The 22695-nt window shown below is 37.8% G+C and overlaps 1 protein-coding gene across 4 annotated transcripts in view; it reads right to left on the minus strand.

Moving 5' to 3' along the window:
* Nucleotides 1-129: 129 nt before the first annotated feature.
* NAPB (NSF attachment protein beta) overlaps nucleotides 130-22695 on the minus strand; it is a 45430-nt gene continuing 22864 nt past the window's right edge. For 2 of the 4 annotated variants that reach the window (XM_019718671.2, XM_074317731.1), the window contains exons 4-10: nucleotides 20778-20855; nucleotides 16211-16266; nucleotides 15957-16041; nucleotides 6186-6290; nucleotides 5291-5359; nucleotides 4445-4495; nucleotides 130-3229 (exon numbers count right to left, since the gene is read on the minus strand). In XM_019718671.2, coding sequence (XP_019574230.1) covers nucleotides 3119-3229; nucleotides 4445-4495; nucleotides 5291-5359; nucleotides 6186-6290; nucleotides 15957-16041; nucleotides 16211-16266; nucleotides 20778-20855 — 555 coding nt within the window. In that variant the 3' untranslated portion in view covers nucleotides 130-3118. Of the gene's footprint in view, nucleotides 3230-4444; nucleotides 4496-5290; nucleotides 5360-6185; nucleotides 6291-15956; nucleotides 16042-16210; nucleotides 16267-20777; nucleotides 20856-21028; nucleotides 21076-22695 lie in introns of all 4 variants that reach the window. The other 2 variants (XM_019718670.2, XM_074317730.1) reach the window with 2 other exon arrangements.

A 22695-nucleotide genomic window follows, 5' to 3' on the forward strand; every position in this document is an offset into this window, starting at 1 on the left:
CTCGTATTTGGATGGATTCAAAGAGCCTAGACAATATTAATGCCCATTGCCTTAAACTTAATAGGAATAACGTCGAACGGAAGCTACTATTGATCTGTGTAAATTTACCTAGAAAGACCTGTCAAAATATTACTCATAATTTCCACTTTATTTACTGTACAGGTTCACATAAAACATACATACTCTTTTCTGCAATGTTAGAATTATTGTCACATGGTTAATTTTCATAATACAATCCTCCACCGGAGAGAATGAGGGAGAACCCCACAGTGACTGACTCAGTAACTTCACAGGCAGGAACCTGCATGCACACCACAGGGGGTGGGTCACATGCTGTGCTGCCAAACCCCAAATGCCACAAAGGTTTGCATTTGGACTTTTTAAATGCACAGTATCAGAGGAAACAATAAATGCACACATTTTGGTTACAGTGACACCATTACACACAGTCACGACAGTGCAAAAATAATGTTTTAAAATAAATAAAAAAACTCACACAAGCTATAAAAATGTTGTCACAAAAAGCAAAGCTTTTCTATAAGAAATTTTAACTGACTTTGACTATGAACTAACCCCAGATTTGTTAAAATATAAGAACTATAACATAAACAGTCATTATATTTTTTTCATAAATAACATTCTATACATCCTGAAAACCTAGCTTGGGCCTCTGAGTTCTACCCTATATTCACTGATGGAACCTTTCAAGGAAGGAAGTTTGGATACTGCTAATGCGACATTTTCCCTCTCATTTTCCTTTTATCTTCTAACAGGTCTGTCCAGTCATTATAGTTATTTATACTCTTTCGTGTGAAATATTAAAAAAAATTCTCAACTCAGGCACTGATCCCAGTGTTTATTTCAACACAAATAAGCAAGTCTCTGATTGACAGAAAATGTTGCCAAAACTATTTTTAAAAACCATAACCCTTTTTCAGACAGAGGTTTGTCAGGGGATCATGAGGAAAGCTAAATGGAATTGCCTTAAAAGAAATCATTTGGTTTTTACTTTAAGTGGCCAGACCAGAAGATTCTTTTAACAAGTGGAAATAAACTTTCTAGACTAGAGATGAAAGAAGCATGCTGGATGGCTAGGGTTTAAATGCTCTCCAGATGGGACAGATTTATGGCCAGAGGACACCAGCTACAAAAGCACTTCCCATGCCTCACTTGCACAAAAGTGCATTTGGAAAAAACTTTTCACAAAAGTGCATTTGGCTGGTTGTGGAATAGATTAGATAAAGCAACAAAAACCCACTTTTCTCTCTATAATATTTTCATAAGAGATTCCAACAGGAAATAAGAATTGAACTCTGTTCCAAATTGTACTGTAAGTAATAGCCAGATTTTTTTTTTAAGAATCCCTGACCTCTGAAGGAAGAAAGAAATCCTCATCAGATTCCAGGGCCTAACGCCAGTGTCCATGTCTTCTGGTCCATTCCCTCCACTTCAACTGACACTGTGACACCACTAACCTTTCCTTTCATCAGTCCACCTCACGCATGTCACCCCACAACTATGGCCAGTAAATCCTCACAACCACCTGAGAAAGAGCCTCCACAATCGGGCCTCGGCTGGCCCTTTTCAACTTCCGTTCCTGCTACTTTCTCCTTCATCCCAGACTGACGTATTCACCATCCCCAAACCTTCCTCCTCACTGAGCCCATGGTCTGGGCACACCCACTCTACTTCTGCCCAACAAAAGCCTACTACTAATCCCAGTTGAGGGCCATCCAAAAAAGAAACACCATTTAAATACCAGTTACTACCTAACATAACATGGGAAGTTTCACTACCTGTCATTAATGACAGTAGCACAATTTAGAAAGAAACATAGGTTATTTCTGGCAACCAATGCACAACAAACATAAATCATTTAAGCCTAAAAATATGTATAGAAGAGGAGATTCAAAAAACAAGGCCATATCTAAAGTACAGTGTCAGCATATAACATAACGGGTAGAGATCAAGTTCATAAATCAATAGAGCACATATTGTGTAAACCAAAATAAAAGGACCGAGTTCAAACACACAAGCTGAAACAATTCCATCAGCTAAGAGAAAAAGTCCCCTCAGAAGCTAGTTGGAGTTCTGTGCTAGTTGGAGGCAGACAGTAAAGCTCTGTACCATATTTACCCTACCTAACCCATCACATTCAATAAAACCATAAAATTAATGAAACACTTTTTCAAGCTTTGACTTAAATACTCTCCCAGCCCTGATGAGGATGTACATGACCGGGGCATAGAGCGTACCTACCATCTCAATGTGGGAAAGTATATAAACATGGAGATAAAGAAAAAGGATGTACCCTTTTTCTTTATGTGAATTAACCATTATGTGAATATAAAGAAAGGGATTTTCACCCCAACTAAAAGTAGATACTATGCCCAGGAAAACGAAAAATTTTATTTCCCGTGTGTGTGTGTGTGTGTGTGTGTGTGTGTATATACAAAGCAGTTAAACCTATGCTGACATTTGTCCATACACGTAGGCAAGTATTGCCAGGAAGCTCCCTTTTCTCACAATGTAAGTGATACTGGCAGACCCTGGCTGTTTTGAATTTTCGCATGCACATTAGCATGTGGAACAATATCAAAAGCAAAGAAATTGGTCACTAGAACCATCAAAAGAATTACGAGAGAACAACAAAAATTTCTAATGAGAAAAGTCATAAACTCATTCCTAACAACCACCCTAAACTAAATACATACTTTTAGAGAATACATCCAGATGCAAATTTACAGAGTATGCAAAATATTGGTTAGAACAACTGGGTTGGGTACTCAAGTCCAAGAAAAAGGACATAAAAAAATATGGTAAAATTAAACATGAGCTCTGCAAATATCAAATTAACAGTAACAAAATTCTGAAGTAGTTCTCAGAAAACTGGGGACTTTGACAAGCATGAAATAGCCCATCACATCCACAATAGGCACAGGAGCTTCTCATTCATTGCCTAACAGTGACACAAACGTGGCAAGCTTAAACAACACTGTGCAACAAAATTAAGCCATTAAATGGACATCCCATAAAGAACACTTGGCCCTAAGATGAAACTAAAGAGGAAAGCCCTAAGATGGAACTTAGCTGCATGCCACAAAGACTTATAAATGTCTCACTTTAGGTCTCCGTCTCCCTCTCCATCCCCTTGGATGGACTTTTTGATACGAAGCAACATGGTAGTAAGCCACTGATCCAAGCGAGATATTGAGTCAAATTCCTTCACCTAGTTTAAGAAAAGAGAAATAGGAATTAGTCCACGGAAATACAATTGAAACACAAAACAACAGTGTCCCAAGCTGTTTAAATATATACAGTGATAATCCACCACTTTCTTTATTTAAAATTATACATTCCAGTTCATAACTTTCTTCATTAAAAATCGTTTATTTTTTCATTATCCTGTTTTGATGGAGCTATTGACAAATTCCTCTTTTATATTGCTCTGTATGTTAGTTAATATGTGATGGCAAAAATTCCTAAGAGCCTTTATAATTGGAAGAAGACCACATTTACTGTGACAAAGGAAATTAGACATTGTATAAGAATGAGAAGGGGAGAAGAAAATTGATACTGCTCCAATATTCACTGAACATGAAAAACGTACTTGCAGAGAAAGGATGTGTGGAAGCAGAATTCCTTTAACTCCTTCCAACACATTACCAAAGAATGACATTTCAATAGGATGAAAACGGTTTTGCAGCAATAGTTAAACGTGAAAACATTTCTTTCCACTATTGTTTCAAAGCCATGATGAATATATTAACGGAGGATACTGAGAAATTTGCCTTATTCTACACATAAGATGGGAAAAGACAAGAAAACAGAAGAATGCTGAATATAAAGAAAAAGTCTTCCACTTATTGTATGCCAGGAATATAGCAAAATTTCACTGTTTTTATATTTTAAATTGTGTTTAACTGATTTTATTTTACACTTGTATACAGAACAGATTACTTTGAAAAGAAAACACTCAAACAGCAAATTGTAACAGTAAGTGATATTCTCTCTTGAATTTGCCTCACAGCTAAATTCACCATGGCTAATAGAACTTTCTAATTGTATTGGGGATGGATGTATAAAACACAACCTTTGGAAAATACAACTTACCGTGTTTCCCCGAAAATAAGACCTAGCTGTACAAGCAGCTCTAATGAATCTTTTGGAGCAAAAATTAATATAAGACCTGGTCTTATAGTGTATTATGTTACACAAGACCCGGTCTTATATTATAGTAAAATAAGACCAGGTCTTATATTAATTTTTGCTCCAAAAGATGCAATAGAGCTCACTGTACGGCTAGGGCTTATTTCGAGGAAACATGGTAGGTATACTGGAAGAATGTTCAAATAATCGATCAGCATTTACACAATAAAAAAAAGAGAAGTTTCTGTAACTTAAACCTTTAAAGAATGTACTATATCACAAGGACATAACTTACTGCTTCAGTGTAAGCTTCACTGTTCTGTTCTTCATGAGCTTCTAGAAGTTTCTAGTAACAAAATATGGAAAAAACTAGTTTGGTGGGCTAAGAAGTTCCACTTTGTTTTCTGTGAAAAGGAAGAACTAGAAAATCGCTTTAAATCTTGAAAATACAAGGAATGTTTTAAAATATAAAACAAAGCCACGTTAAACTGTTTACACTGATGTGCTATAAAAGCACCAAAAATAAACTTTACTGTAGAGTTACAAGTACATTTATATATATGTATATGTTGCTCCATCACTTGTGTAGTTAAATTGTATTTCAAGACAGTGAAGAAAAATTGACCTGTTCGTTATTGTTTATATTAAGTCTTGTTTTAAATATGTATTATGTGTATATATTGTTTGCATAATACATATGCCTTAGAAGGATTGTAGCATTTTATTTTAGTCTGAAGGTAATTATAGCTATATAGTTTGAACAGTAATTACCCTCTACCAACACTGTGGCATCTCCTTGATCTTGGTAGTGCCTGCCTTTGAAACAGGGTATAGGGAATATTAGTTTTCCATTTTTCTATTTTGTTATATAATTTTAAGCCACCAGGGCCTAAATTAAAGTATAATCATTTATATCCATGTAGAATAAAATTGTGACAATTTCCTACACACACAGTATTTTTTTTGTAGAAACATTTTCCTTCCATTTGCCTTGCCTCAGAAATAAATTTAAAAGACATTTGCAAAAACAAAACAAAACAAAAAAAACAACAACAAAACAACAAAAAAAAACCACTTCATGGCATACGCAATCCCACCTGACAGCAAAGACTTTTTTCTTCAAGGTTCTAATATTACTTACTTTCAACAATTTACATTCTCTTGAATCAGTAAATGCTGGAAACATTTCCTCATATTTCTCAAGAGCAAGCTGAGAGAGAAAAACCACTTGTTAATATCCAACTCACTAAACCAGGAAACAAAACTTTGAACATTTTATTAACTTCAGTAAGATTTATCTACATCCCATTTAAATGTATAAGAAGTATGCTGTCAAACTCAACATCAAAATCAATATAGAAATCCTATCTATTTTGATTTTCAATTTTAGTTAAGAATAAATTTCTAAACAAATTTTTCTGAATTAGGTTGCTGTAAAGAAGATGTCAAAGGAGATGTCATGAGTCAAATCTAATTCCTAAAAACTCACAGACCAGGTGTCTGTTTTCATCCATTAAATGGAGAAGTTTTTCCTTAACACTGTCCAGATTCCCAAGAAATCAGTTAGACCACTGCTCAAGGCTTGAGGGAAGAATGCTTTTCCTCTTAATGGCTTTAATTCTGCTCTTCCAACTCCAGACACAGACAAGTTACCCAAGTCTCTGACTCTTGTCTCTCAGCTTTCACTTTCTCCCTAATCCTCATTCCAATTCCACTTCTGAGTTTAAAAATAAAAAGACAGTTATTCTACTTTTATTGTCTCCCCCTTAGCCTCCTAATTTCTTCAAGGCAAAACTACTAAATAAAACGTGGCTACCAGGGAAGTTCAAGAGAACACCTTTGGTAGTTATTACAAGATTACAGTTGGGACACATATCATAGTACTATTATTATATATTTTTTAATGTACTCAGTTTAGTCTTGTTACTAATAAATACTGCCCAAACAAAGGGATAGCAAGAACAACCGAGTGCCTGAGTGAGGCCTGCTTTCATGGGTAATGTGTATAAGAAAACTAGCGCTGAAGGACTCTTTACCTTGGCATTCAACTCATCGACTATGAAGTGACAGAGGGCTGCTTTAAAGAAGTAATCCTTTGCACTGTACTTCAATAGAGGATTATCCATGGTGTTTGCCCCAACCTAGGCACAGAAAGCAGAGTCAGATTTAAAAGGTTTGCCTTCTTTTATTAGGCAAACTGATTCTCACCTATTGCGCTTTAGAAAATACTTCTGTATCTTATGTTAGTTTAGCCATGAAATATATTCTTTTAACCTAATAATTTTACTAGAAGAAACAATATTTAATGCATAAGGTGCTAACCTGTTAAAATGACTCAGAAGACTTCCACTTGCAGGAAGATGAAATAGATACACTTTCTTCTAGCCCTCCTGCTCAGTACAACTAAGGCCCCAGTCATTTTATATAAAACAAACATTAGAAGACTAAAAGGCAGAGAGAAGAGTCTGATAGGGACCTTGAGACACATGAGAAAACACAGCAGTGAGTTCTCTGGGTTTTCTTTTTCTTTAATATATCCCTGACTTGGCAGAGAAAAAGCAAGCAACGTATAAAAACCAGTAGATGGAGAGAGAGAGAGAGAGAGAGAGAGAGAGAGAGAAGACAAAAGTCTGCTGTCTCCAGCCAGAGGACTAGGAAAGGGGCAGTTAGACAAAAAATGTTCAGATAATAACTGCTCTACTCCAGCCAAACACCATAGGAAAGTATGGCCCTACCCCCACTCACACCATCAAAGGCCAAAGAGGAAACCAAGACAATCATCCTTTCAAGACTGCAAGGGGAAGCCCAACATTACTGCAAAGGTGGCCTCAGATAAGAGCAAGTAGGAAGCCAAGCCTTCATCCCTGCCTCTGAGGCAGTGGAGACTACACAGGGAGCCTGGATTCCACCTCTGTTCAGCAGGAATCAGGAGTTTTCATCTCCCAACAGGCATGGTTTCAGAAGAGGCCTACTGGAGGGTTAAGACTTTCATCATCACTTGGCGGTAACAAGGGCAACCCCAGCATAGTGTTGATAGAGAACAAGCAAGAACTGGAATGGAACAGCTGTCTCCCCGCAGACATTAATGTGAGGAGCCTGAACTTCTACCTCCATTTGGCAGTAATGAGGCGACACACCCCTTCCCCAGCCAGGGCAGTGTCACAGAAAACCAGCTGACAGAGAAAGTTTAAGTAAAATCCGATATCATAACATAATGTGAAAATGTGTAGTTTTCAATTGAAACTCACTTGCCATACCAAAAAAGGGGAAGATCTCAAGCTGAATTAAAAAACAACAATAGATGACAGCTTTGAGAGAGCAGAAATTTGAGAATTATCTAACAAAGATTTTGAAGGAGCCCTCATAAAAATGCTTCAATGAGCAATACAGAAATACTTGAAAGTAAAGAAAAAAACAGAAAGCATCAACAACAACAACAACAAAAAGAAATTCACAGCAAAGAATCCCAGAAGACATAAAAAAGACCAAATGGAAATTTCAGGCCTGAAAAAAACACAAAAACCCACACAAAAAGTAGATGGGCTCAACAGCAGAGTGTAGGGGACAGAAGAATCAACAAACTAATTAACAGAACATAGTACATTAGAAATTACTCAGTCTGAACAACAGAGAGAAGAAAAAAACAAACAAACAAAAAACAACAAAAACAAAACACAAACAAACAAAATACCCCCAAAGAATCAGGGGCCTATGAAATTATGTAATAAGGTCTAACATTGGGGGCCCCTGCGTTCTGGAAGGAGAGGAGAAAAGAGAGGGACTAAAAACGTACTTGAAGAAACAATGGCTAAAAATTCCCAATATGGCAAGAAGCATAAACCTATAGATTCATGAAGTTTAGTGAAACCCAAACAGGATCAAAGCAAAGATCTCCATTCCGATCTACATAAACTACTGTAAACTGAAGACGAAATATATAAAAAACACTGAAAGCAGCCAGAGAAAAGCAACTCCTTACTTACAGGGGAAAATCAACTTGAATGACAGCTGACTTCTCATCAAAAAACATGGAGGCCGTTAGTGGCTCATTTTTCAAGTACTAAAAACAAAAAAACAAAAAAAATGAAACAAAACAAAAAAACTTGTCAACCAAGAATTATATACCTACAGAAAATATGTTTCAGGAATGAAAAGGAAATCAAAACATCCTCAGATGAAGGAAAACAAAGAAAATATGTTGTCAGTAGATCTACTTTGAAAGAATGGCAAAAGAATATTCTCTAAATAGAAAGCAAACAATAAAAGAAGGAATCTCAGAATATGAGGAAGAAAGAACACAGCAAACAAAATATGGGTTAACGAGTTTTTCTCTTGAGTTTTCCAAATTACATTTGATGGTTAGAGCAAAAATTATAACATTGACTGATAAGGTCCTAAAAGTATGTAAAGAAAATTATACCATGTTTCCCTGAAAATAAGACCTAGCCGGACAATCAGCTCTAATGCATCTTTTGGAGCAAAAATTAATATAAGATCTGGTCTTATTTCACTATAATATAAGACCGGGTATAATATAATACTGGGTCTTATATTAATTTTTGCTCCAAAAGACACATTAGAACTGATTGTCCGGCTAGGTCTTATTTTCAGGGGAACACGGTATATTGAACGGGGAGGATAAAGAGAGAAAGTATGATAAGACTTCTATAGTCAACTGGAACTGATAAAATGATGACATTATTAGCCTACGATAAGTTATATAAATGTAATTCCTAGAGCATTCACTAAAAAAAACCATTCAGAGAGATATACTCAAAAACACTAGAGATAAGTTACCCACTGGAAAGCAGAACCCCCTCCCCCGCAAAGAAACAGTAAAATGAAAAATAGCATAAACTGAAACAAAAAATAAAATCACAAACATAAGCCCTAATGTATCAATAATTATTATAAGGGTGGTCTAAATATGTCAATGAAAAGACAGATTGGCAAAATGAATTAAAAAGCATGACCTAACTATATGCTGTCCATAAGAAACTTCAATTATAACGGTACAGGTAGATTGGAAGAAAAACGATGCACAACAATATATCATATAAACATTGATAAAAAAAAAAAAAAAAAAAAGCAGGAGAGGCTACATTTATATCAAATAAAGTAGACTTCAGAGCAAAGAAAATTACCAGAGTGACATTATATAATAATGATAAAAGGATTAATCCACCAAGAAGGCATAGCAATCCTAAATATGTATGAATCAAACAACAGAGCTGCAAAAGATGTGAAACAGACTAACAGAAGTAAAAGGAGAGACAGACAAATCCACAATTATAATTAGAGATTTCCCAACTCACTCTATGAGGCTGGTATTACCTTGCTACCAAAACCAAAGACATCACAAGAAAGGAAAATTAAAAATCAATATCCCTTATAATAGATGCAAAACCCTCAACAAAATACTAGCAAACTAATTCCGATAACTTACAAACAGGATTATGATAGGACAAGTAAAGAGTTAACAGGAGTGGGCTTGTGAGCTGGCAGCATGGGACAGGCAAAGAGTTAACAGGAGCGAGCTTGGAGCTAACAGGAACAAGCTAGTCATGAATCCCCTGGCTAGCACTGCACCTGCAGGCTGACAAGCACCTTACATTCATCATAGGTGAGACCAGAACAGTTCCCAGTCACAACAGCAACCCCCTGCAAACTAACAAACACCCATCAGAGGTGGGAACAGAACAGTTCCCAGAAGAAGATAATTGTAATGGCAGCCCCCCTGCAAGCTGACAAGCACCCTACGACCTGCATGGAAAAATAAAAATAAAATCCCAGTGCTTCTTCTCATCAGTGCAGCTGTCCCCCATAGGACTCTGTGCTGGCTAAACTCCAGCCAGTATCTCTCTCTTACCCCTCTGTCTCCACAGCTCTGTCTCAGACTGCCCTGGCTAAACTTCTGCCAATTCCGAACAGAACTCTCCCTCAACTTTCAATAAATCTTTGTTTACTCTTGTAGAGTCTTGTAAATTCTTCTACATTCTGCGAACGACCAGAGGTTAATTTTACATTCTGTGAATGACCAGGGGTTAATTCTACACGAAGACAGACTACACACCATGACTATACAGTAAAGGATTAATTGAGTACACAGATATTCCTAAGGAATCCACCAAACAAGTACAGCAAGGTTGCAGTATATAAAACTAGCAACTAACAATCTGAAAAGGAAATTAATAAAACAATTCCATTTGCAATAGCATCAAAAAGAATAAAATACTCAGGAGTATATTTAACCAAAAAAGTGAAAGACTTGTACACTGAAAACGATAAAATATTGTTGAACAAAATTAAAGATCTAAATAAATGGAAAGACACCCTGTGTTCACAGGCTATAAGACTTAATGTTGTTAAGATGAAAATGCTTTCTAAATTGATCTACAGATTCAATGCAACTCGTCAAAATCCCAGCTGGTTTCTTAGTAAAGACTGACTAGTTGATCCTAAAATTCATATAGAAATGTAAAGGAACTGCAAATAGCCAAAACAATCTTGAAAAAGAACAAAGTTGGAGGACTCACAATTTCCAATTTCAAAACTTACTGCAAGGTAACAGTAATCAAACCGTGTTATACTGGCATAAAGACAGACATACACGAGAGATCCAAGATGGCAGAGTAGATACGCAGAGTAGTTTGCTTGCCTCAAACTGTGAATACATCAAAATTACAACTAAATTACAGAACGATGAACCAATGTGAAGTCTAGCTGAACAAAAATTTTACAATTAAGGATATAAAGAAGAAGCCATGTCGAGACTGGTAGAAGGGGCAGAGATTCAAAATGAGCCAGCCCCAAACCTCCACGTGGAGGATGAAAACGGAAAGGGATATGTTGGCCACAAAGGTTCCCAATGGAGAAGTAAGAGACTCCATCCCCACACCAGCCTCCCCAGACCAGAGTACTAGTGCTGAGAAGATAAGCGTCTACAACATTTGGCTGTGAAAAACAGTGGGGATTCCAACTGTCTGGGTGGGGTAGAAGGCTGTGGGAAACCTAGATGTCCTCTTAAAGAGCCTGCATAGATCCACTTTCAGACATTCAGTGTGAGCTCCAGCAGAGAGACAGTGACTCGGGGCCTCAGAGACATACGGGGGGCAGATTGAGGCTGTGGGATGTGGGCTGGAAGATAGTCGCCACTTTCCCTGTGTGGGGTCCTTCTCCTATACAGCCAGCAGGCTGGAGCCATATTTCCTGTGTTAAGTTCTCCCCCATGCCCATGGCCAAATCTGAATCTGAATTGGTTTGGTGAGCTCCACTCGCTCCACCTTGATGACTCACTGAGACCCCGCCACACAATTCCACACAGCACAAGGCTTTATCAGCAGCTGAACCTTACGGGAGCCAGCAATCAGCAGCAGGCCTCCGTGTGTCCTGGGTTTTTGCGAAGCTACCTCAGACCTGGTACTGGTAGAAGCTATCCTCGGTTCACAGCGTGCCCTCCCCTACGTGCCTCCAGGTCCAGCACAGGCAGCAACCAACTGTGGATTGCTTTGTAGCTCCTACCAGGTACTCCCTGACTGGTCACAGGCATGGCTGACATGGGCCTACACTACAGCCCCTCCCAAGAGCTCCAGAAAAAACATACTTGAAGGTTGGCTTCAGACCACAGCAGAGTGCCACCCAGTTAGACCCCAAAGTGGCATACCCAAGGGAGGTCTCAGTAGGCACCAGAGCCCGCTGAGGGGAATCCCACTCTGTGTGGCAAGCTTCCTACACAGCAACCCGTAAGCTGTGGATGTGGCCAAACTCCATCATGTGGTCAGCTTGAGGGTCAACCCCACCTACTGACATGCTATTAGCAATCAAGGCTCACATATAATAGGAGGGCACACACAAGGGACACTCCTGGAATACCCAGTGCAGGTGACCAAAGAGACTGTGCTACTGGGCCACATAGGATCCCTACTATATAAGACCACTCAGTAAGACTGGGAAACGTAGCAGCCATACCTAATACCGAGAAACAAACAGAGAGAGGCAGCCAAAGTGAGAAAACAAAGAAATACATCCCAAATGAAAGAACAAGAGAAGACTCCAGAAAAAGAACTAAACAAAATGGAGGCAAGCAAATATAGAGTTCAAAACAATGGTTATAAGGATACTCAAGGAACTTAGTGAAATTTCAACAAGAAGATAGCAAATATAAAAAAAGACAGAAACCATAAAAAAGAACCAGTCAGAAGTGACGACTACAATAACTGAAATGAAGATGGACTAGAAGGAGTCACCAGCAAACTAGATGAAGCAGAGGATTGAATCAGCAATTTGGAAGACAAGGTAGCAGAAAATACCCAATCAGAACAGCGAAAGAAAAAAAAAAAGAATCCAGAAAAAATGAGGACAGTTTAATAGACCTCTGGGACAACATCAAGTGTAACAATATTTACATCATAGGAGTACCAGAAGGAGAAGAAAGAAAACAAGGATCGAGAAACTATTTGAAGAAATGACTGAAAAATTTCCTCACCTATCCAAAGAAATAGACATACAAGCTCAGGAAGCACAGAGATCCCCAAACAAGATGAACCCAATAAGGCCCACAGCAAGACACATTATAATTAAAATGGCAAATGTTAAAGACAAAGAGAGAATCCTAAAAGCAGCAACAGAAAGGCAACTAGTAACTTATAAGGGAGCTCCCATAAGATTGTGAGCTGATTTCTCAACAGAAACTTTGCAAGCCAGAAGGGATTGGCAGGAAATATTCAAAGTGATGAAAAGCAAAGATCTATCATGTTTCCCCAAAACTAAGACCTAGCCGGACAATCAGCTCTAATGCATCTTTTGGAGCAAAAATTAATATAAGACCCGGTCCTATTTTACTATAATATAGGACCAAGTCATTATAATATAATATAATATAATATAATATAATATAATATAATATAATATAATATAATACAATACAATACAGGGTCTTAAAATAATTTTTGCTCCAAAAGACACATTAGAACTGATTGTGATTATTTATCCATAACCACTTCTGATTATTTACCTAAAGAAACCCAAAACACTACTCCAAGGGGACAATTGCATCCATACGTTCATATGTTCATTGCAGCATTATTTACAATAGCCAAGATTGAAGGGAGCCTGGGTGGCCACTGATGGATGAATGGATAAAGAGGTGGTACATCAATACAATGGAATATTGCTCAGCCATGGAAGGGAATGGGTTCTTGTCATTTGAGGCTGCATGAAAGGACCTGAAGGGTATTGTGCTGAGTGGAGTATGTCAGACAACGGAAGACAGATGGCAATGTGATTTCACTTATATGTGGAATCTACAGAATAAAATAAACAAACAAACAAAACAGAAACACACTCATAGATACAGAGAACATTTTGATAGTTGCCAGATGGGAGGGGGGTTGACGGGGTGGGGGAAAAACAGGAAGGGATTAAGAAGTACAAATTGGTTGTTACAAAGTAGTTATAGGGATGTAGGATATAGCACAGGAATATAGTCAATAATATTGTAATAGCTATGTATGATGTCAGATGGGTACTAGGTTTATTGGGGTGATAGATGGGAGGGGAGTTGGGTGATTGGGCGAAAAGGATTAAGGGAATAAGAAGTACATATTGGTAGTTACAAAATAATCTTGGGGATCTAAAGTAAAGCATAGGGAATATAGTCAATAATATGGTAATAGTGATGTATAGTGCCAGGTGAGTAATAGACTCGTCAGGGGGATCACTTCTTAAGTTATACAGATATCTAACCATTATGCTGTACACCTGAAATTAATATAAAATAATACTGAATGCTAACTGTAATTGAAAAATTTAAAAAGCCAGTGGGGGAGGTGAGGTGAAGGGGAATAAGACATTCCAATTTCCAGATATAAAACAAGTAAGTCATGGGGATGTAACGTATAGGATGGATGGAATATAGTAATAATATTGTGATAGAATAGTACAGGGTCAGATGTTTGCTGGCCTTATGGTGATCACTTCCTTAGGTATACAAATGCTGAAGAACTATGGTGTATACCTGAAACTGATATAATGTATGTTGGTTATATATTTTTAATAAAAACCTAAAAATAAAAAATACATACAGACCAAGGGAATAGAATATAGCCCAGAAACAAACCTTTGCATATTGGTCACATAATTTTCAGCATGGTGCCAAGACCATTCAATGGCTAAAGGACAGTGTACTCAACAAATAGTGGTGGGAACACTGGAAATCCACAGGCAAAAGAACACAGTTGAACCCTTCACTGACGCAAAAATTAACTCAAAATGAATTAAAGACCTAAACCTAAGAGCTTAAACTATAAAACTCTTAGAACAAAACAGGGCAACAATATCATAACCTGGAGTTTAGCATTTTCTTGGATATGACATGGAAAACATAGGCAAAAAAAAGAAAGAAGAAAAACTGGACTCAATCAAAATTTAAAACTTTATGCATCAAAGGATACTAGTAACAGAGTAAAAAGGCAACCCACAGAATGGGAGACAATATTTGCAAATCACTTATCTGATAAGGGATTAATATTCAGAAAACAGAAAGAACTTCTAAAACTCAGTATCAAAAACCAAACAACCTAATTCAAAAATGGGCAAAGAAATTGAATAGACATTTCTCCAAGAAGACATATGAATGGCCAATAAGCACATGAAAAGATACTCAATATCACTAATCATTAGGGAAATAAAAATAAAAGACACAACAAGATACTACTTCACACTCATTAGGGTGGTTATTATTAAAAAATAATAATAAAAGAAAGAAAGAAAGAAAACAACAAGTATTGGTGAGGATGTAGAAAAACTGGAACTCATACATTGCTGGTGGGATGGCATAATAGGTGGCCATTGTGGAACAATTTGGCAGTTCCTCAAAAAGTTAAAAATGGACATGCACATGACCTTGCAGTCCAAACCCTAGGTATATAACCAAGAGAACTGCAAACATACCCCCACAAAAACTTGAACACAAATGTTAATAGCAGTATTATTCATAACAGTCCCAAAGTATTAATAAAAAGAACCTAAACACCCATCAATTGAAAAACAGATAATCAAACTGTGGAATATTAATTTGTTATGGAAATGAATGAAGTATTAATGCATGCTACAACATAAATGAACCTTGAAAAAATTACGAGTATGCTAAGTGAAAGAAGCCAGTCACAAAAGGCCACATATTGCATGATTCCACATATAGTAAAGGCCTCGAATAAATAAGCAAATCCATTCAGACAGACAACAGATGGTGGTTTCCAGGGACTTGGAGGAAGGCAGAATGGGGTTTCTTTTGGGGATGATAAAAATGTTTTGGAGGGCCGGCCCGGTGGCTCAGGTGGCTGGAACTCCGTGCTGCTAACGCCGAAGGCTGCCAGTTTGATTCCCACATGGGCCAGTGGGCTCTCAACCACAAGGCTGACGGTTCGACTACCGCAAGGGATGGTGGGCTGTGCCCCCTGCAACTAAGATTGAACACGGCACCTTGAGCTGAGCTGCAGCTGAATTCCTGGATAGCTCAGTTGGTTGGAGTGCGTCCTCTCAACCACAAGGTTGCCAGTTCGACTCCAGCAAGGGATGGTGGGCTGTGCCCTCTGCAACTAACAACGGCAACTGGACCTGGAGCTGAGCTGTGCCTTCCACAACTAAGACTGAAAGGACAACAACTTGACTTGGAAAAATTCCTGGAAGTACACACTGTTCCCCAATAAAGTCCTGTTCCCCTTCCCCAATAAAATCTTTAAAAAAATAAATAAATAATAAGATTCAGAGTAACTTCTACTAGAAGTTGAACATAGCAGTAGTCTTACCTGCTCATAGATCTCGATGGCTTTCTGGTACTGTTCAAGCTGGGCGGCATATGCTGCCACCTTCAGCAGACACTTGTTAGCTGAACTGAAATCAAGAAGCAGAGGAGAGCAAGTAACAAATTGATAGAAAACTAAAAAGATATCCCAGTACACCTTCATTTAGTACAGTCAAATACACTCATAGAGTATAGTGAATATTTGTCTTTTATCACACTTAAAATCCATTTAATTATATTAAGAAAAATAATACATGCCTGTTAGATTCTTCTCCTTTGTAATAATCAGCCGATTGTTCATAATGTGCAATAGCCTGAAAACACACACATATTTTATTAAAAATACTTGTTTGAAGGATTGCATTTAAAAACATTTGCATAGGTATTTTTCTTCTAAAGAAATCTACTCCAACAGCAAACTTTTCACAACTTGGCCTACTTGACTTAGGGAACACAAAATTGCATACACTTCTAGAAACCTCATGGCAGAATGCTTGCTTTACATTATGCTTCCCCCATGGCAAATAACCAGCTACACCATTTTCCTAGCCTGCACTGCAGTTGGGGTAGCCATGAAACCTATTCTTTCCAATGGAATGTAAACAGACATGCTGTGAACTACTTCCAGACTTAGTCCATACGTGTGACTTTGCATCCTTCTCTAGGCCTTTTCCCTTTCTCATGAGCTAGAATGGCAATGTCCAAGTCTAAAGTAACACTGGAAGCCACAAGGTGAAGATGGCAGAACTTTTGCCAACCTGGTTCCTAAATAATTACGGTTAGGGTAGAATGTATACCCCAACTCCCATGTCCCCACCACTGTTTAACCCAGAACAGTACCTTGGAGTGTTATTCCAGAGACATATGAAGCCCTATTACATTTTAGATTTATGGCTTGTTACAGCAGTACAGGCTACCCTCACTAATACCATAAGTTTCATCTTTAATAAGGGTGTTGTTTTTAATCTAAAATGTATGGTGCTGAATTAACAGTCAAGTGGAAAGGAAACAGAGGTTGCAGGCTGGAAAGCTAAAAGCCCTTGTCCTGCTGTTGCATAAGATTTAGTGAAATCAAGCATGTGATAACTCAGAAGGCCAACACATGCCTACTGGAGTTGGAAACTATGGGAAGAAGGTCCATGGAAAGAGCCAGATGATAGTGTGTACTGTGTTTTCAGCAAAGTTTTATAAGAAAAAAGAACTCTGGAAAGAATTAGCTGGTTTGTAGGCAATTATGAAAGGAAACAAAGGCCAGAGGCAGGGCCTTGTAGAATAGGAAAGGCCAATGGTTTCTATACCCCTAATGGCAAGAGGTAAGTCTGAACATTTTAAATTACAGGTCTGGCAAATTTTCTGTAACAGGCCAGATAAATATTTTAGGCTTTGTGATGATAAAAATCAATCTGTTGTCATTACATAGCTCTCCTATGATAGCACAAAAGCAGCCATAGATGATGCATACATGAATGAGCATGGCTATATGCAAAATAAACTTTATATGGACAATGAAATTTCAATTTCATGTAATTTTTATGTGTCATGAATGCTTTTCCCTCCCAACGATTAAAGAATGTGAAAAACATTCTTGGCTTGCAGGCATACCTAAATATTTGGTGGGTTTGTAGACCTTTGCCTCAAATTTCAAGGTTTTTCGAGTATGCCTAAAAGAGGAGCTAGTATTATGCGAAGATCAGATTACAGGTGACGTCCGTCAGTTCAACTGGTTCAAGGCAGCCCTCACAATGAGTTAAGAGAAAAACACAACAAATAATATATAACAGGCTAGGGAGCTGTGTTAGGAAACCATTTTAGTGTGGTTATAGGCACAGGGAGCTGACTGGGAACAAACATTCTGGCCCATAAAGCCTTTGTTCCCCCTTCTTGCAGATGGTAAGGGTGATGTCCAAGAATGCAGAGCCCCCTCTGACGCCACAGGCTGAAAGAGGGCAGAGCCAACACTAGCCTTGTATAGACTGCAGTTTTGTGACAAAACTGGACAGTTTTGTGAAAAATAGATACTTCTATGCTTGCATGATTGTGTTTTGGGTCTATTTATTTCAGCTACCTAGCCTACCCAAACTAATATGCCCCTCCTTCAACAACTTTTCTCAGCATTATTTATAATAGGAAAAAAACTGGAAACAATTTAAGTGGTTAAATATAAAGGGCCACTGTCCCCATATATTAATTAAAAGTAACGGATAGAAAGTTCAATATGGAAAGTCCTTCATACAATAGTAAGGCCATAAAAGAACAGGTACACTATAGTCCTCTTTTTACAACTATATAGACATATCCAGAAAACGTCTGGTGGAATGTGTTCCTTTGGAGCACGTGTCAGAGCTGTCACATACACACACATGCAGGATTATTGGATGAATGCACATCTTCCACTAAAACGTAAGCTCTGTGAAGGCAGCTCTCATGATGGTTTTGCTCACCATATGTCCCTGAGCCTAGCATAATGTCTATCATACTGTGTTTCCCCAAAAATAAGACCTAGCTGAACCATCAGCTCTAATGCGTCTTTTGGAGCAAAAATTAATATAAGACCCGGTATTACATTATACCTGGTATCATATCATATCATATCATATTATATTATATAAGGCCAAGTCTTGTATTATAGTAAAATAAGACTGGGTCTTATATTAATTTTTGCTCCAAAAGACACATTAAACCGGCTAGGTCTTATTTTCGGGGAAACATAGTACAGCAGGTACTCAATAAATAAATGCTAAGAGAATTAATGCAAATTGTATTTCAAATGAAGGTCCCCTATTAAACTACTGCCAATATCTTGAACTCAGTAAATAGGGTTGGGTTGAACCACATGTAACTGCTGTTTTGAAGGTTTTTTTTAAAAAAACAAAACAAAACGAATATCATCAATTTGGTTTAACCTAATACTTACAGACCCTTACACACGAGAAATCGGCCTGCTGTATCTTACAGTTCCAAGGACAATAATAAAAATGAAAAGTAGAACATAGCCAGCAATAACAACAACACACATAATAATAAACCCTGACATGAAAAATCATGATAGGGCTTATTTTCTAGTTAGGTCTTATTTTCGGGGAAACATGGTAGGAATCTGAAGCTCAGAGAGAGGTCTGGGCTGCAGACAGATTTGCAAGTATCATCTGGGATACAGATGATACTTAAAGTTGTGATGCTGAGTGAGTGCAGAGAGGTACCAAGAAAGCAAGTGCGGATTGAGAGAAGACAAGGACCCAACTCTGGGGCACCCCACACTAGAGGGTGAGGAGAAGAGAAGGAACCAATTAAGCAGTCAGAAAGCGAGTGCTCAGTGAACCAGATGGGTGCCATATTCCAAAAGCCAAGGAAAGAAATAAAACAAAGGAGAGGGAGAATGACAAGTGTCCAATGTCGCAGCAGGTACAGGGAGTACCATGACCATTCAAATAGGCTGCAACTGTAATCTCTCAGAGCACGCTTAGTGTTCATTAGTCTGACTAATTAGCGATGATCTCCTCCACTATCATTTCTCTTTCTGACTCACACCTGTTGTGTTCCACAGTACTAAGGAGGACAGTTTTACATAACATTTGTCTTCAGTCTCAGTTGAGTCAGCCTCTGAAGTCTGGCAAATATGTTTTCCTCTCACCAAGGTACACTCCAGCCCTGCTGGCAATCCCCTGACTGAGAAGACAATAGGAGACAGGACAAAGCTCAGTGCGAGAGCCAGCTTTGCATCAGCTCCACTGGTTCCAACCTGAGTGATCCTAGGCAGTGTAACTGTCTTGAGTCTTAATTTCCACACTCATAAAGGGGCCTTGGTATTATAAAGCTGAAATGTGGTAAAATTCACAGCACGCCACCAAAGACAAAGCATGGAAAACAGTAGAGGCTTAAGTGTTTCCTCCTCCCTGTTTTTTCTTCTACCACTAGAGGCATGCATCATTTTATTGTGTTTGGTTGATACTGCATTTTCATCAACATCAAAGCAACACCCACACCAGCAAAAAGATTACATCTCACTGAAGGCTCAGATGACGTGAGCATATTTTAGCAATAAAGTGCTTCTTTAAGTAAGGTATGTATAATACATTGTTTTTATAGATATAATGCTGTTGCACACTCAATAGACTACAGTTAGCCCTCACTTAACACTGTCAATAGGTACTGCCACATTGAGTGAAACGACATAACAAAACCAATTTTACCATAGGCCAATTGATATACACAAGAGTTAAGTTCCTATAATATCTCATCAACGTACAACAAAACAATGTTGAACAAATGATATTATTCTAGGATGTGTTGTGTAGTATAAATATAGCTTTTATGTCCACTGGGAAAGCAAAAAATTTGTGACTAACTTTATTGCAATATTCACCTTATTGCAGTGGTCTAGAACCAAAACCACAATATTTCCTAGGTATTCCTATATAAACCACAGTTTAGAAAGCCAGACTTGAGTGATGCACATATGTGGCCAAGTTGGTATTCACCTACCTTCTTCCCCAGGGTCAAGGCCTGAAGATAAAGGTGTGCAAATGCCCATAGTACTTAAGCTTCCTTCACAGGGCCACAGAGGCCTCAGCGAAAGAGATGAAGATTCTCCTGACATGAATCACACAGAACAGAAATAGCGAGTAAATCTTAACTAGCTTTCGTCTCAGTCACTCACTCCAGGAAAACAGCCCATCTACTCCTTAGCTGCCAGGCCGCTAAAACCTCCATATAAAGCCATGTATGATCACTATACTCCCTCAAATCCGCTGGAAGAGTAGAGGGTTCCTGGAGTCAACCAGCTGCTTCACACCAAGTTTATGACGTAAGTGAATCCATTGCTTACCTTTTCAATGTCTACAAGTTCAGTTTCATAAATCTCAGCAATGGTAATGTGGTGCTTGGCTGCGATTGCAAACCTTCCCTGGGAGAAAAAAAACAAAAAAACACACAAAACAGTCACATTCATGTTCTACCTATTTTAACGCCAATCAGTTTGGGAAGAAGAATACAAAAAACAAAACAACAAAAAAAACACACCTCTAAGTCATCTCAAGGAGTCCACCCCACAGCCACTCGAGCAAGGCAATGTCTTACCATGTCTGTGTAAATGTCGATGGCTGCATTTAAGCAGTTGATAGCCTCTGAAGCGTAGGCATTTAAGAAAAACAATGAAAAATCCATTCAGTCAAAGAGGGTTCAGGTGAGTCTATCTTCCTGGCTGGTACTAGAATGTTAAGGTGGTCCCATTTGGGGTAGAGGGTGGGCAAATTAGTTAGTGAGAAGCAAACACAAATCACACCAAGTCAAGACTCCCCAGCATGCTCTGCCCACAGCAGCTACAGTGCAACTTAGGGAACTGGAGCTGGAGTGGTTGGTATTGGCTCAGTTACCCTTAACCTGACAGTGAGGACTCCATCCAGGGGAAAGAAGACAAATGGGGGTTGTCATCAGTATTGATCAACTATATCTGCTAAAACACAAATGTAAATGTAGTTTTCAGTGATATCATGCATATATATATTAATTTTGGAAGACCACTTCACATGAAGGATGACTTCAATAGACTCATGTAGCCAAAATCAAAAGCACTGAAACCTCTGTTCGGAAACTCTTAAGCAAAGTCAACATTTTGTACAATGTTAAAGATGCTAACTTTTGGTGCACTAACATATACATAAAAGGAAAAAATATCTAATAAATGACAGTGCTAAAAAAAAGTGTATTAATTTCCTAAAACAGTGAGCCAGCACATATCCTGTCACAAAATGGTAGTGTTCATAATTCTGGCATGTGTTTGACAGTTCCACGTTTAGCACTTTAGGTTTAAAAGAGGGAGCAGAGTAAAAAGGCCTGGCTTAAGAATTAGAAAGTAGATAAACAAAAATTATATAGAAGCAATTTCCTCCTATACTATATAAGAAATGTTAAAACTTTAAAAATACAGAAAAATAAAAAGAGAAAAATAAGCTACCTATAATCACACTCAGACCCACTCTTTAGTATCTGATATGTTTTACTTCCAGTGTTTTCTAGATGCATTCCTCTGTGTATCTGTTTTATGAATTTGAGATCTCAATTTTCATGTGGTTCTTTAGTTACCATGTGAACATTTACCAGGTCACTGAAAATTCTCTAAAACCAGGGAATGTAATGCCTGTATCATATTCTAAAATGTTGATGCATTATAACTTTACCATTCTCATCTTACTGCTCATTTACGCTGTGTTCAGTTTTCCACTTTTGGAAATAAACTGATTAATCTCTATACAAAAGCCCTTAAAGATATCTTATTTTTGTATGATATAATCATAAAATTTGGATTTCTATGTTAAAATGAACTGCTAAAAGAAAAAAGGAGACTCCATCACTACCAGTTGCATGTGTGGGAGGGAAGAAATTAATGTTTTTAATTGCTAAGTGTGCACTCTTAACTCAAAAAGAAATAACATTCGTAAAATTTTACCACTTCAAATACCCAAGTTTGTTCTTTCCTCATAACAAGAACTTTGACAAATACTTTAAAAAGTCAGATGAATACTGTGTGAATAAGTTGCTTTTAACCATTGGATATCATAATCTCCATTAACTGGATCTTAAAATACACTAGGTATTTAGGAATGAAAGAACGCTGGAGTTTCCGTTAATAAGCAATACCAGGGGTGCCAAAAAATATATACACATGACTTGTATTCATCTTTTGTTATCGGTATACATTGAGTTCTACGATTTTAATAGTTTTTTTTTTTCCTTTCTTAGAAGTG

This window comes from Rhinolophus sinicus, linkage group LG13, assembly GCF_036562045.2.
Source record: "Rhinolophus sinicus isolate RSC01 linkage group LG13, ASM3656204v1, whole genome shotgun sequence".
Classification (NCBI taxonomy): domain Eukaryota; kingdom Metazoa; phylum Chordata; class Mammalia; order Chiroptera; family Rhinolophidae; genus Rhinolophus; species Rhinolophus sinicus.